At 55.3% G+C, this 14,499-nt stretch overlaps 1 protein-coding gene across 2 annotated transcripts in view; it reads right to left on the bottom strand.

The window, feature by feature from the left end:
* The window catches only part of LOC120872360 (Fc fragment of IgG binding protein), a 41,804-nt gene that overhangs the window by 11,482 nt on the left and 15,823 nt on the right, over positions 1-14,499 (bottom strand). For both annotated transcript variants that reach the window (XM_040252641.1, XM_040252642.1), the window contains 9 exons: positions 13,160-13,727; positions 11,844-12,436; positions 10,014-10,608; positions 9,710-9,909; positions 7,714-7,855; positions 4,595-4,932; positions 2,933-3,506; positions 2,001-2,617; positions 853-1,396 (listed from right to left, as the gene is read on the bottom strand). In XM_040252641.1, the coding sequence (XP_040108575.1) occupies positions 853-1,396; positions 2,001-2,617; positions 2,933-3,506; positions 4,595-4,932; positions 7,714-7,855; positions 9,710-9,909; positions 10,014-10,608; positions 11,844-12,436; positions 13,160-13,727 (4,171 nt within the window). The remainder of the gene's footprint in view (positions 1-852; positions 1,397-2,000; positions 2,618-2,932; positions 3,507-4,594; positions 4,933-7,713; positions 7,856-9,709; positions 9,910-10,013; positions 10,609-11,843; positions 12,437-13,159; positions 13,728-14,499) is intronic.

Genomic DNA, 14,499 nt, shown 5'->3' with positions numbered 1-14,499 from the left:
CACAACTGAGCAGCTAAACAACAACAACAACAGAGGCATCTGACCAGGTGTAGCTCTCTAGGGCTCTCTGACCAGCAGTAACTGAGAGAATCTACTGGGGTGATCAGGCACCTCAGTCTATCTGAGTGCATGAATCCTGACAGTGTACTGGACTGGACATGGACATCTCTTTGCTGACAAAGGTCCATCTAGTCAGAGCTTAGGTTTTTCCAGTAGTCATGTACAGATGTGAGAGTTGGACCATAAAGAAGGCTGAGCACCAATAAACTGATGCTTTCAAACTGTGGTGCAGGAGAAGACTCTTGAGAGTCCCATGGACAGCAAAGAGATCAAGCCAGTCAACCCTAAAGGAAATCAACCCTGAATATCCATTTGAAGGACTAATGCTGAAGTGGAAGCTCCAAAACTTTGGCCACCTGATGTGAAGAGCCAACTCACTAGAAAAGACCCTGATGCTGGGAAAGACTGAAGGCAGGAGGAGGAGGGGATGACAGAAGACAAGATGGCTGGATGGCATCAGCGACTAAACAGACATGAGTTTGAGCAAATTCTGAGAGATAGAGGACAGGGAAGCCTGGTGCGCTGTAGTCCATGGGGTCACAAAGAATCAGACACAGTTTAGGGACTGAACAACAACTGGACCCAGGGTTTCTAACCACGTGTATGCACCTCTCCCATTGCAGTATGTCGCTGGGTATATTCCAGTGTGTGAAGCCAAGGTATTTCTTTCATAGGTTAAGGGAAGGCGGGATGGTGCCTAAGCCCTACGGAGAAGGCTCTTGTCTCAGAGCCCAGCGAAAAGGGTAGGAGGAGAGACCCCACTATGTGTCCCATGCATGGATCACTACTCACGACAGAAGTCCGGCCGCCTCCACTCGCCGAGCTGAGCCCCAGCGGCCTGGCAGGCTGCCACATAGGCGGCCACGGCCGGGCAGAGGCCTCCTGGATGGCCCTGAGCCTGGCAGGCGTCCAGCAAGCAGGCCTGGAAGTACTGCTCGGGCGGAATGAGGCTGTGGCAGGGAGCCAGCGGGCCTTCGGGGGACGAGATCACGCCGCAGGCGTCGGGGCCGCCGAAGGGCTCCTGCTGCTCGGGCGTGCAGGGTGTGGGGCACGGCCCAGGCACGCACTCTCCGCAGCCCGCGGCGCCGCCCACTTGCCAGCGGTCGGGCTTCCCCTCCACCGCGTTCAGGTCGTCGTTGGGGTTCTTGTTGTAGTTCCCGCACAGGCCACAGAGGGCGCCCGCGTACGCGGCCGGCACGCGCAGGCGCACGTTGCTGTCTCCGTCGAAAGCCAGCGAGATCCCGGAGGCGGTGGTCACCACCACGTCGGCACCGCTCAAGTAGGCGTGCACGCGGGAGTCCAGCTGGAAGGGCAGGGCCACCAGCTTGCCGTCCACCTGCAGGGGCGGGGGGGGGAGTGGGGGTTACTGAACGTCGGAGGCACCGGTTAGAATCTTGACTCCACTATCTCCTGGGGGCGGGGGCGGAGACACCTGGTGCGCGTCACCTTCCCCTCCTTGTAATAGTTAATAGTTGTAGTAGTAATAATGAGGGCTTCCCCGGTGGCTCAGTGGTAAAGAATCCACCTGCATGCAGGAGAACCGGGTTCGATTCCTGAGTGGGGAAGATTCCCTGGAGAAGGGAATCGCAACCCACTCCAGTATTCTTGCCTGGAGAATCCCATGGACAGAGGAGCCTGGTGGGCTACCGTCCGTGGAGTCGCAAAGAGATGGACATGACTGAACTAAAAAAAAATTTTTTTTTATAGACAGGATATCATTGGCTCCTCACACTACCCTCTGAAGCAGATACATTTCTTAGCCCCACTTCACAGAGGAGTAAACTAAGGCTTAGACATGGGGAAGCCGCTGTTCCAAGCCCCCTACTGTGAACCCCTCCATCTGCCCCCTTAGCCTGTGAAAGGCAGTCAGGGAATTGGCAGACCCCTAACTATCCCAGGCAACCCCAGGGCTGGCACGTGCTGGTCCACAGACCGCTCACCTGCAGCTGCCGAGGCCAGCCGGCACTGAGGGTGAAGCTGTGGCCGTAGATGTGCAGGGTCACAGTGCGGGTGTAACTGACGGCCTGGCTGCCCCGGTGCTCGTTGGCTACCGTGACGGTGAAGTTCTCAGCCCCCTCGGGTGGGTCATGGCAGGGCGCACTCAGCAGGTACTCGCAGGCGCCTTGGAAGTCAAATCGGTGCCCATCCAGGGTAATGTAATGGGGGTCACCCCAGGCCTGACACTCGGCTGTGCTGACAGGTTGGCAGCCGTGCTGGCCTGAGGGCAGCAGGGCACACTCTTCACCTAGCCCGCAGCTGGCAGGCTTGCAGACAAGCGAGCCACCTCCGGGCCCGCACTGGCACCTCTGGGAACAGGTGGCATCAGCCCAGAACTCGCTGCCGGCCTCATGGTAGGTGCCGTTGGCCCAGCAGCCGCAGCCACCTTCCAGGGAGACACAGCGGTCGGCACTCAACACGAAGCCTGAGTCGCACTGGCAGCCCTCCACGCAGGGGCCCTCACATATGGCAGGGCTGGTGGGGGGCGCGGGAGATGGGCAGCTGGCTGGGCAGGGTGGGCCACAGAGCTCGTAGTGGCTGTTCTCCGGGCAGGGGAGCTCTGTGGGTGGATGAAGAGAAGGAGAGAGAACGGTTTCAGGAGGTGGGGTCTGAGGATAGGGCGGGATGAGCCAGAGAGAGACCAAGAGGGACAGAATAAGAGACAATGGAAGACCCAGGGACGGGGAGAGAGAAGAGGATAAACCGACAACCAAAGGCAGACACAGAGACGAGGGCCAAGAGACCGAGAGACAAAAACAGACACAGCAAAACAAAGAGAAACAAACAGACCCCAAAGGACTGGAATGAAATCAAACCAGCTCCAAAGAGGCGGGACCCCGGGCAGCAGCTCCTGCTCTGTTCCCCCAGCGCTCACCACAGCCGGCCTCTGTCCTCCAGTCCTTAATGACGATCCCAGCAGCCTGGCAGGCAGCAGCGTAGGCAGCCAGAGCCTGGCAAAGTATGTCCTTGGCCCCACCGCCCAGGCAGACATCCAGAACGCAGCCCTTGAAGAAGCTATCGGGGGCTACATGGTCATGGCAGGCGGCGAAGGGGCCTCCGGAGCCAGGGGCCAGGGGTCCGCAGAATCCGGGGCCCCCGTACTCCTCCAATCGGTCCTCAGCGCAGGTCGGGCAGGACCCCTGACATTCATCCCAGCACAGTGGGTCCCAGCCTGGAACCCGCCAGCTGCCGCCCCAGATGGGTATGGAGGGAGCCAGGGTGCCGTTGGGGAAGGTTTGGTCGTTGCTCGGGTTGCGGTCCATGTTCCCGCAGAGCCCACACACGGCGCCGTGGTAGCTGCTGGGCAGCGTCACCTCCACTCGCCAGTCCCAGTCATAGGTGACCTGCAGCCCGAAGTCAGTGGCCAGCACCGCTTTGGATGCACCGTGGGTCACTGAAAGCCGCCCGCCGGCCAGAGAGACAGGCAGTGCCCTCAGCACACCGTTCACCTGGGAGGAGAGGAGGGCGGGAGGCAAACCAGGTCACTGGCGATGCGGAGGCCCAGATCTGGCCCCCTGCCTCCCTTACTCGTCCCGCCGTGGCTGGGAGCTACCAAGGCCTTCCTTATGACTGCTGCTCACAGAGTCATTTGACAAACACTGTGGACATTTGCTCTAGTCCAGGCCCTGGAGAATGAAAGCCCACCCTGTGGCTTTTTCTGGGTTTCTCTTTTGATCTCCATCTCCCTCCCTTCTTCCCTCCCTTTCTCTTTCTTCATCTGGACCTACTGCGCTCTCTGGTCTCTCTCTCTGAGTTTCTCTCACTCTGTCTCTCTTTCTCTTTCTCTGGGTCCTCTTCCTTTCTCCGTGTCTCTCTGACTTGTGCATTCTCTCTCTCTGCATCTGTGTGTGTGTGTGTGTCACTTTCTCTCTCTGGGTCCATCTCTCTGGTCTTTCTCTGGGTCTTTCTCACCTACTCCCTCCCTCCCTCCTTATTTCCTGTGCATCTCTGTGTGCCTGGCCATCGCTGCCACTCACCATCGTTTATTGAGTGCCTACTCTGTTCCATAAATCATTCTCTTCCTGTGAGCTGCCATTAATCTGCATCTCCATTATTCTGGGAAGAAAGGGCAGCCCATCTCGCTCTCTCTGGATCTCCTTGAATTTCTCTCCATGTCCGAGGCTTGGGGCCTCTCATTTGTTTCCTCACAAACAATCAAGGGTGCTTACCTGGGTCAGACCCTCAGCTGAGCACTTTACATGCATCACCTCACTGTGGGGCAGTGCCTGCTATGATCCCCATTTCACAGATGAGGAAACTGAGGCCCACCAAGTCAAGTCGTTTGTCCAATATCACACATCTCATAAGGAGAGGGTGGATTCAAACCCAGATGTCTAAAAAGGCAAATTCTGAAGTCCTGCATTAAAGCCCTTAATGAAGGGCTAGACTCATTTAATTCCCAATAGTGGGATGACGTAATTATCATTTCTCTTGCTATTTTGTTTCAGGACTAAGTGAAGAGAGAGAGCCCTGAGCTTCCCATCTATGACCAGCAGGACCCTTCCCACCCTACCTGGGGACTCGGGACCAGCCTTACCCGGACTTTGCCGATCTCGCCTTTGTGGATGGAGATGTTTGTGTTGAGGGTGGTCACGGTGACCAGCCTCACATAGGACACAGAGGGGTTGCCCCGGTTCTCGTTCTTGGTGGTGACAGTGAAGGGTGTCAGGCCCTGGGCATTGCTCCCTGGGCAGTGGGTTGATGCCAGCACATAGTTACAGGTGCCCTGGAAGTCAAAGTTCCAGCCGTCGAAGGAGTGGTAGTGTGGGTCGCCCCACAGCCAGCATGTGGCCTGGTAGTTGGGCACGCACACGCCCTGGCCATTCTTATTCTGGCACGTCTCCTGTGGCCGACACGTCACACTGTGGCACGGGTCTGGGGGCATAGGAGAGAGGACCTTGAGGGGCTGACAGGCGGAAAGCCAGTTTCTTCCCAGAATCAGCCAGGACACCGGCTCTGAGGGCTTCTGGGGTGCGGGGGCGGGGAAGACCAGGTTCCAGGGTCCTTCCATTTGAGAGGCTGGCCCCCAGTCTGCCATTTCTGAGACCAGGCCCAGGGTGCCCCCGCTCCCATGTCTGAAACTGTGTCCAAGACCCTGTCAAAGGTCCCACTTCTGAGACTCGGGCCCCAAGGTCCTTGCAGCCAAGACACAGGTTCTAGTCCCTACCTCTGTGACCCAGGCTCTGGGGTCCCCTTGCTTATTAAGATCTCAGCCCCAGAGGACTGAGGTCTGAGACCACAGGGGTCCCTGGTCCCTGTCCCAGCCCTGCGGGCATCCCTAAGGACACCCTACAGCCAAGGGTCCTCTGTGTCCCAGGTTCCTGGCACCCAGGTTCCCTCACACCTGGACTCCCAGCCTCCTGGAGGCCACCACATCTGAGACCCAGGTCCTGGTGGTCTCTGTGCCCAAGACCAATTTACTGCATGAACTTTCTGGTGGGAAACTATCCTCAGAGGTCCCACCATTTGAGAGCCTGACCCCAGGGCCCCCTTTTCTAAGTCTCATAGCCTGGCGAGCCCTCTGTTCCAGACTCCATCTCCCTGGGATTGCTGTGCCTAACACCCTGGTCTTGGGAGATCTCATTTCTCAGGCCCTGCCTCCAAGGGTGTCTTTGTCCAGAACTCCCTTCCTAGGGCCACTGAATCAGTGAGCCCAGTTTTTGGAATCCCTATGCCCAAGTTGTTAATTGTTGTTTAGTTGCTAAGTTGTATCCAACTCTTTTGCTACCCCATGGACTGTAACCCACCAGGCTCGCCTGTCCATGAGATTTCCCAGGCAAAAATACTGGAGTGGGTTGCCATTTCCTTCCCCAGGGGATCTTCTCAACCCAGGGATAGAACCCACATCTCCTTCATTGACTGATGGGTTCTTTACCACTGAGCCACTAGGGAAGCCTCTAGGCCCAAGACCCCAGCCTTAAAACCTCTCTCCCTGTGTGCTCGTTTGCAGTTGACTGCTTCTTAGCTCCAAATCCTCCAGTGGAGTTGGGCTTTGTCAGTAGAGGGAGCTAGAGGGTCACAGCAGGAGGAAGGGGTGGCTTCTCCTTCTAGTGGGCTTTGCTCTCTTGGGCTCCTGGTGGCAAGTGGCACCAGCAGTTTGTGGGACGCCTGCTTAGTGAGGCCCCTGCTGGTTTCCCTGTGCACCCCAGCAGGTGGCTTCCCAGTGAGTTTGCCAGCACCCCAGTGAGGGTTTTCCCGCCTGCCAGCTCCAGCCTGCATAACCTGTCTGCCACCCTCCAGTAAGATCTGCCTCCCAGCCTTGATGTGGGGGCCGTCTTCCCAATTCCTCCCTTCCTTCAGTGCTCTGCTGTAACCTTTGGGGCAGGGGCTGCTCTCTACATCTACTCTTCTTGTGTTCATTAGCGTTCTTTTTAATCCCTTAGTAGTCAATCTCTATTACAAGCAAGGAATTCTGTTAAACTTTCCCTATTTAAGCTCCTGTGTGGCTTCCCAGGTGGTGCTAGTGGTAAAGAATCCCCCTGCCAATGCAGGAGACTTGCACTGGGGCAATGCAACCCACTCCAGTATTCTTGCTGGAAAATCCCATTGAGAGAGGAGCCTGGTCCATAGGGTCGCACAGAGTCGGACACGACTGAAGCGACCTAGCATGTGTGGTTTCTGTCTCCTTTTGGACTCAGACCAAGATAACAGGCTCCCTGGCAGTCCCTGTTATCCTGCCCATGAGCCCCGATATCTTAGTCAGTCCTAGAGGTACATCCCTTTATCCTCAGGAATAAGGGAATTTTCTCTGCCCTTCACCCAAGAAATCAGTTCTGGGGGGTGGCTTTGTGTCTCAGACTTAATCCTGAGAGGTGTCACTGTCTGAGGGTGTATCTCCATAAATCCTGAACCTCCACTTGTGTATTCAAGACCCTGGCCTTCGGGAGGTCTCTGCCTGAGATCTCAGGACTCTGCTTTCTTTCTTTCTTTAAGATATTTTTGATGTGGACCATTTTTTAAAAAAGTCTTTATTTGTTACACTATTGCTTCTGTTTTCCTGTGTTTTTGGTCCAGAGGCATGTGGGATCTTAGTTCCCCGGCCAGGGATCGAGCGCACACCCACTGCCCTGGAAGGCGAAGACTTAACCACGGGACCACTAAGGAAGCACCAGGACTCTGCTTTCTGTCCCTGTGGGTCCCGGTCTCCCCTGCCCCTTGGGGATGGTGACTGAAACCCTGAGCCTAATCCCGCATACCAGTGACCAGCAAACTGCACTGCCAGCTGCCTATTTCTGCAAATAAAATTTCACTGGAGTCACACCCCTTCGCTTACATGGTCTACAGCTGATTGCGTGCTGCAAAGGGAGAGCTGAGTAGTAGGGACAGAGACCATATGGCCTGCAGGTTTAAATATTTACCTGGGGCCCTTTAGAGAAGAAGTATTCTGTTCTCTGCCTTACGCAGAGTCTCTGCCATCTGCCTGGGGAAACCTATTCCTGAGGGTTCCCACTGCCTGCTTTCTACCATAAGAGTCCCTGCCTCCCGGCCTGGAGGGCTGCTGCCCCGGCCCCGGAAATCCTAGCCTACGGGTCTCCAGGTCTGAGACTCCAGTTGTTAGTCCTCTGTGCCTGCCACCATGAAGATCTGGGTGACACCACCCTCAGCTCCCTGTCCTCTGTCCCCATCGCTGCACCCTCCCTGGCCCCAACCCAGCACCTTTGGTGACGCAGCTCAGGACACCTCCCGAGGGCTGGCAAACCTGCCCGGCATTGCAGCTGTGGTTCTGGCACACCAGGCCTTTTCCGGGCTGGCACACGCACTGCTGCTGGCAGTTGTCAGTGAGTACCACCTTCTCGGGCTGTGGGGACAGAAGATATGGCTGTCAGGGCTGGGCTGACTCTGGAAACTGCAGTGCTCTAGGCATAGGCGGTCCGGAGGATGTAAAAGGGACATCTTCCGGCTGGGTGGCCCCTTATCTGTGAAACTAAAGCACAGCATGGCCTTGGGGTCCAATTCATTTTCTTTCATTCATTTACTCATTCATTTATTCTGAAATATCCACTAACTGTCTGCTCTATGAGAGAAATGGTGTAACGTGGGAATTAAGAACATAGGATCTGGAGCTGATTGCCTGGGTCTGAAGCTGGTTTCTGTTATTTCCAAGTTACATTACTCTGCACAAATTGAGCTTTGTCATGCCTGAGTTTTCTCACCTGTAAGTTGCAGATAATAGCACCAACTTATTAAAGTATGTTGCTGTTGTCGTTTAGTCGCTAAGTCATATCTGACTCTTTTGCAGCCCGATGGACTGCAGCCTTCCAGGCTCCTCTGTCTACTGAATTTTCCCCAGGTGAGAATACTGGAGTTGGTAGGCATTTCCTCCTCCAGGGGATCTTCCCAACCCAGGAATCGAACCCACATCTCCTGCATTGGCAGGCGGGTTCTTTACCTTTGCACCACCAGGGAAGCCTTGTTAAAGCATAACTGAGTTAATAATACATATAAAGTACAGATGAAATGAAAAGGGATTTTCTTTAAATATCCAGACTGGAGAGGAAACAGTGATGAAACAAGACTGGGAAAATGTTGATTATTTTTGAAACCAAGTGATGGGTACAGGGAGATTTATTATACTGACCCCTTGACTTTTACCATTATGAAATAGTAAAAGGTTTATATATAACATTGTAATATATGTATTCCAGATGAATAAATAAAATGCACGTATACTGTGGGCTTCCCAGGTGGCGCTAGTGGTAAAGAACCTGCATGCCAATGCAGGAGATGCAAAAGCTGCGAGGTCTGTCCTTGGGTCGGGAAGATCCCCTGGACAAGGAAATGGCAACCCACTCGAACATTCTCGCCTAGAGAATCCCATGGACAGAGAAGCCTGGTCAGCTACAGTCCATAGGGTCGCAAAGAGTTGGACACGAATGGAGTGACTTAGCACACACACGTGTATTGTTTACACAGTACTTAAAGCCGTGACTGGCACACAGCAAGCACCATCTACCTGTTTGCTGTAGTACTATTATTATTCGTATGAGGAGGAAAACAGAGAGGGTTCTTGCCCTGACAGAGCTCTCAGACCTTTAAGGGAGACAGACTTTACATAACACACGTTCACAGGAAAAGCAGTAACTCTGAGCATGGGAGAGGGACACAGAGGGAGTCAGCCTCTGGTATAACAAAGTCGAAATCTACACCTGGGAACAAAGCCAAAACTTGACCTGAGGAGCCAGGGGAGGGTTTCAAGTTGTGGGTGTATGCATGTCTGCCAAGTCGCTTCAGTCGTGTCCGACTCTTTGTGACCCCATGGACTGTAGCCCTCCAGGCTCCTCTGTCCGTGGGGATTCTCCAGGCAAGAATACTGGAGTGGGTTGCCATGCCCTCCTCCAGGCGATCTTCTCGACCCAGGGATCAAACCTACATCTCTTATGTCTCCTGCATTGGCAGGTGGGTTCTTTACCACTGGCGCCAAATGGGAAGACCTCAAGTTGTGGGACCTGTGGTCATATTTAGAAAGGTCTTACTTGCTACTGTGGGGATGGTAGACCAGAGAGAGCAAAAGTGGACAAACTGGACCACAGTGGGGCCATGGCGAGGGGAAGAGGAACAGATGGGAGAGACGTTCAGGAGGCCAAATGGACAGGCTGTGGGAGGGGGGTCCAGCATGCAGCCCCCGTTCTGCCTGGGACGGCGGGATCCCTACCTCATAGTAGATGCCGTTGTGGTAGCAGCCGCACTCCTGGATGGGCACGCAGCCTTGGCCGTCACTGAGGAAGCCGGAGTTACACTGGCAACCCTCGGCGCAGCTCTCTGGGCACTGTGGGGGGGCGCTGAGTGCCGAGCAGCCCAGGGAGCAGGTGTCTGCGCAGACCTCGTAGTGGCTGTTGGGGGGGCATGGCATGGCTGCAAAGAGGGGGTGCGGGTCAGGGCCCTGGGAGTGAGAGGTGGTGGGGCCCAGGGTCTGCCCTTTCCGTGTCTCTGCCTCCCCCTCCCTGCCCCTCACTCACGACAGAAAGACTCGGTCCTCCAGGGTTCCACGTGGCCTCCAGCTGCCTGGCAGGCACTCACATAGGCATGGATATTGCTGCAGAGAATGCTCTCATTGCCGCCGCCCAGGCAGAGGTCAAAGACGCAGTCTTGCAAGGGGCCCTGGGGGTCCAGGAGCTTGTGGCAAGCAGCCAGGGGCCCTGTGACGCTGGTGAGGAGCCCGCAGAACTCCTGCTGCTCGTATTTGTTCTGCAGCTCGGGTTTACACTCCAGCTCCGTGTCACAGCCCTCGTTGCCCGGCTGGCAGGTGGGGGGCGGCAGGCAGGGTGAGTCGGGCACCGCCTCCTCCCAGGAGTTGCCAAACTCATTGGCGCTGCCCGCCTGTGAGCCGTCCGGCTTCTGGAAGTCGTCCTTGGGGTTGCCGTTGTAGTTCCCACACAGGCCACACAGCTGCTGGTAGTAGTTGCCTGGGACAGTGACCCGGACGTTGTACATGAGGTCGTAGGCCACACGCAAGCCGAAGTCAGTCTTGATCACGACATCTGAGCCATGTTGGAAGACATGGATCCGGCCCTCATCCAGTACCACGGGCAGCCTCCTGTCCACGCCGTTCACCTGGGAGGCAGGACAGGCTGGGCTTCAGACGGTACACTTCAAGATCCTAGATCAGGCCCCTGCCTGACACTGAAGATCCATGGGATCTCACCTCTCTGGGTCTTAGTTTCCATATGTGTAAAATGGGCATAATAATAGGGTTCATAGTGGGTTGATCAGTGGCTCCCCAAAGATAAGTCCTCCAAGAACCTCAGAATACGACTGTATTTGGAGAGGTAATTAGGGTAGAGATCTTGAGATGGGATCGTCTAGATTAGGGTGGACCCTACACCCAATGACAAATGTCCCTAAAAGAGCAGGAAGAGGAGAAGGTACAGGGAGACCCAGAGGAGAAGGCTGTGTGAAAAACGAAGACGGGCTGGAGCGAGGGGGGCACAAGCCAGGAACACCTGGAAGCCCCAGAAGTGGCAGGAGGAGGGGGAGCGTTCTCCCCCGAAACCCCTGGAGCAGGTGAGTCTCTTGCCCACGCTTTGATTTTGAACTTCTGGCCTCCACAGCTGTGAGAGAATAAATTTCTGTTGTTTTAAGCCACCAAGGGGGTGGTGAGTTGTTACGGCAGTCTCAGGAAATGAATATAGGTCTCAATGGAGTAATGCTCTTAGGACAGCAGGGACCAGGAGCGAGGGGCAGGTGGAGGGGAAGGTGGAGGGGGTTGGGGGGGGATGTCCGGGGGGGATAATCAAGGGCCAGGGAGGGCTTCCACAGTGGTTCAGTGGTAAAGAGTCCGCCTCCCAATGCATGGGACACGGGTTCAATCCCTGGTCCGAGAAGATCCCAAGCCTGTGTGCTACAGCTACTGAGCCTGTGCTCTAGAGCCTGGGAGTCACAATGACTGAAGCCCTGCTCTAGAGCCTGTGCTCTAAAACAAGAGAAGACACTGCAATGAGAAGCCTGAGCACCACGAGGAAGAGCGGCTCCCACTCGCCGCCACTAGAGAAAGACCGTGGACAGCGACGAAGACTCAGCACAGTTATAAGTAAATTAAAAAGAGAAAAGGGCAAGGAGAGGGGACACTGAGCCACATAGGGGAAGGCCCCGGTCCCCAAGGTCTCCGCCCTCCTTGGTTCCCCACTGTAGGCTCTGACTGGCACCTCCTCTCCTGGGGGACCCCAGGCCCCCCACATCTACTAAGAGCTCTGTGCCCCCCCACCCCTCAGCTGAGAGCTGTGCATGCCCGACCCACAGACCACCCTCTACTGAAGACCCCTCCCCTTCACGTTCTGGGCTGTTCTCACCGTGACTTTCCACTGACTCTGCTCCAGCCGCAGGGTGAAGTTGGCCACCAGGACGGTGATCGCCTTGGTCACGCTGACTTTCCCGTTGCCCCAGGCCACGTTCTCCTGCAGGACAGCAAACTGGGGCAGGCCAGGCCGAGTCCCACAGGTCTGAGCCAGCACGTACACACAGGTACCCATGAAGTCGAAGCGTTGGCCGTCGAAGGTGGTGTAATGGGGGTCTCCCGATGCCTGGCAGGTGGTAGAGCCCACAGCCACGCAGCCCAGGACGCCATTGGATGGCTGGCAGGCCTCGTGGGGGCCACAGCTGGATGGCACGCAGGACACCAGCCCACCCTCCTCGCAGTAGCAAAGGGAATCGCACTTGGGTCCCGGGTAGAAGGTCTGTTCGGGCGGGTAGTAGGTGCCCTGGTACACGCAGCCACAGGAGGCCAGCGGCACGCAGGACTCACCGTTGAGCACGAAGCCCTCGTCACACACGCAGCCCTCTTTGCATTCGAAGCCGCAGCCCCCGGACACCGGGAGGTCTCCGCAGGACAGCGGGCAGCCATAGGAACACTCCTCGTAGTGACTGTGGGACGGGCAGCTCAGCGCTGCAGGGAAAGGGGCCGTCAGGACGAAGCAGCCTTGCTCCCTGGTGACACCGAAGACCCCCTGACACACACACGTGCACACACACATACACACATACACTTACATGTATAAGCAGTCCAGCGGCAAGGAGCCCCTCGGTTCAGTGGGGCCCAGGAAACATTACATCACAGTTAATCTAATCCTGATAATTAAGATTCTATTCCAATTTAACTGTGGTCTGGGGTCATCTGTACTGTCTTGAATGACCTTATTCAAGTTGGTAACAAGTTGTGGATCTGTGATATACATTTTAAACATGCATAGGCATGTGTCTATAATCTATGCAGTGTGTTTGTGAATGCAGTATTTTTAGTAGTAGTAATTTTATAGAGAATTAAAATATTTGCCCAGGGTGGTAAAGAAAACAATGAAAAAGAATCCCCATTCCTCGCTCCAAACTCACCACCCCAGATTATAAAACGGAGTTTCCACAAAAACAAAAAACCCTGAAACTGAACCCAATCAAGTCTCTCTCTGCACTGTCCAATTCGAGAGCCACACATGGCCCATTTAAATGTAAGTTAGTGACAATGAAGTAAAAACCTGTTGCCTCATCTGTTAAATGGGTATAACCACACCCCTACCTCATGCAGCTGTTATAAGAATTAAGTGACTTAATGCTATCTATATATTAATGAATGTACATAAGGCTGAGCCCCCCAGCTGTCACTCTTGGTACTCACGGCAAAGTTCCTCACTCCTCCAGGGGTGCACGGTGACCCCGGCAGCCTGGCATGCATCAGCATAGGCCGCCAGTGCGTCACACAGAGGCCCGGACTGGCCTGGCAGGAGGCAGCGGTCATAGACACAGTCGCGCACAGCACCCTGTGGGTCCAGCGTCTGGTGGCACTCCCGGAAGGGACCACTGGGGTCAGCGAGGATCCCACACTCCTTCTTGCTCTGCAGCTGCTCAGCCACCAGGGAGTCCAGCTTGGGACAGTCGCCTGGCTCGGCTGCTCCACAGCCTGGCCTCGTTTCCTCCTGCCAGCTATTGCCGAAGGCCAGTGCGTTGGCAGCTTGGCCTCCACCCTTCAGAGCCAAGTCGTCAGTTGGGTCCTCGTTGAAGTTCCCGCAGAGCCCGCACAGGGCTCCAGCGTAGCTGGTGGGCACCTTGACGGTCACATGGGCATCCCAGTTGTAGGTGACTGTCAGGCCAAAGTCCGTGCGGATGACAGCATTTTGGCCCTGGCGGAACACCTGCACCTGCCCATCCGCCGCCTGGAAGGGCAGGTACTGAAGGATACCGTCCACCTGGGGAGGGATGGGAGAGGACCAAGAGGTCAGGGTAGTCGAGGCTCTGTCGCCCTCCCTTCACTCACTCAGCTCTGGCTCTTCTGGGCTCCTTGCTATTCTCCTGATGCCCCTCAGGGCCTCTGCACTTGCTGTTCCCTCTACCTGGCACACCACCCACCTCCCTGTCCATGGGGTTCTCCAGGCAAGAATACTGGAGTGGGTTGCCCTCCTCCCGGGGATCTTCCCAACCCAGGGATCGAACCCAGGTCTCTTACGTCTCCTGTACTGACAGGCTGGTTCTTTACTGCTAGCGCCACCTGGGAAGCCCTTCATCCTTCAGGTATTTGCTTAAATTTAAATCCCTAAGCCATGGCCTTCAAAGCCTACAGGATCTGTCTTCCTTGTTACCTCCCTGACCTAACCTTTCTCCCACTCTCCTCCTCGCTCTTTCTGCTCCTAACTCACACTGGCTTTCTTTCTTCTTCTTTTTTCTTTTTCCTACTATGTGCATGTGTGCTAAGTCGCTTCAGTCATGTCCGAGTCTTTGTGATATTATGAACTGTAGCCCTCCAGGCTCTTCTATCCATGGAATTCTCCAGGCAAGAATACCGGAATGTGTTGCCAATCCCTTCTCCAGGGGATCTTCCCATCCCAGGGACAGAATTCGCATCTCCTGCATTGACAGGCAGATTCTTTACCACAGTGTCACCTGGGAAACCACCATTTTTCCACTACATTTATGATTATTGTTTTATTATAAACAGTACAAATGATGAGCCAGATTAACAGG

The sequence above is a fragment of the Oryx dammah genome, unplaced genomic scaffold (genome assembly GCF_014754425.2).
Source record: "Oryx dammah isolate SB20612 unplaced genomic scaffold, SCBI_Odam_1.1 HiC_scaffold_13, whole genome shotgun sequence".
Classification (NCBI taxonomy): domain Eukaryota; kingdom Metazoa; phylum Chordata; class Mammalia; order Artiodactyla; family Bovidae; genus Oryx; species Oryx dammah.
The sequence above is the reverse complement of the archived record's forward strand: the minus strand, read 5'-3'. Positions and strand labels throughout refer to the sequence as shown.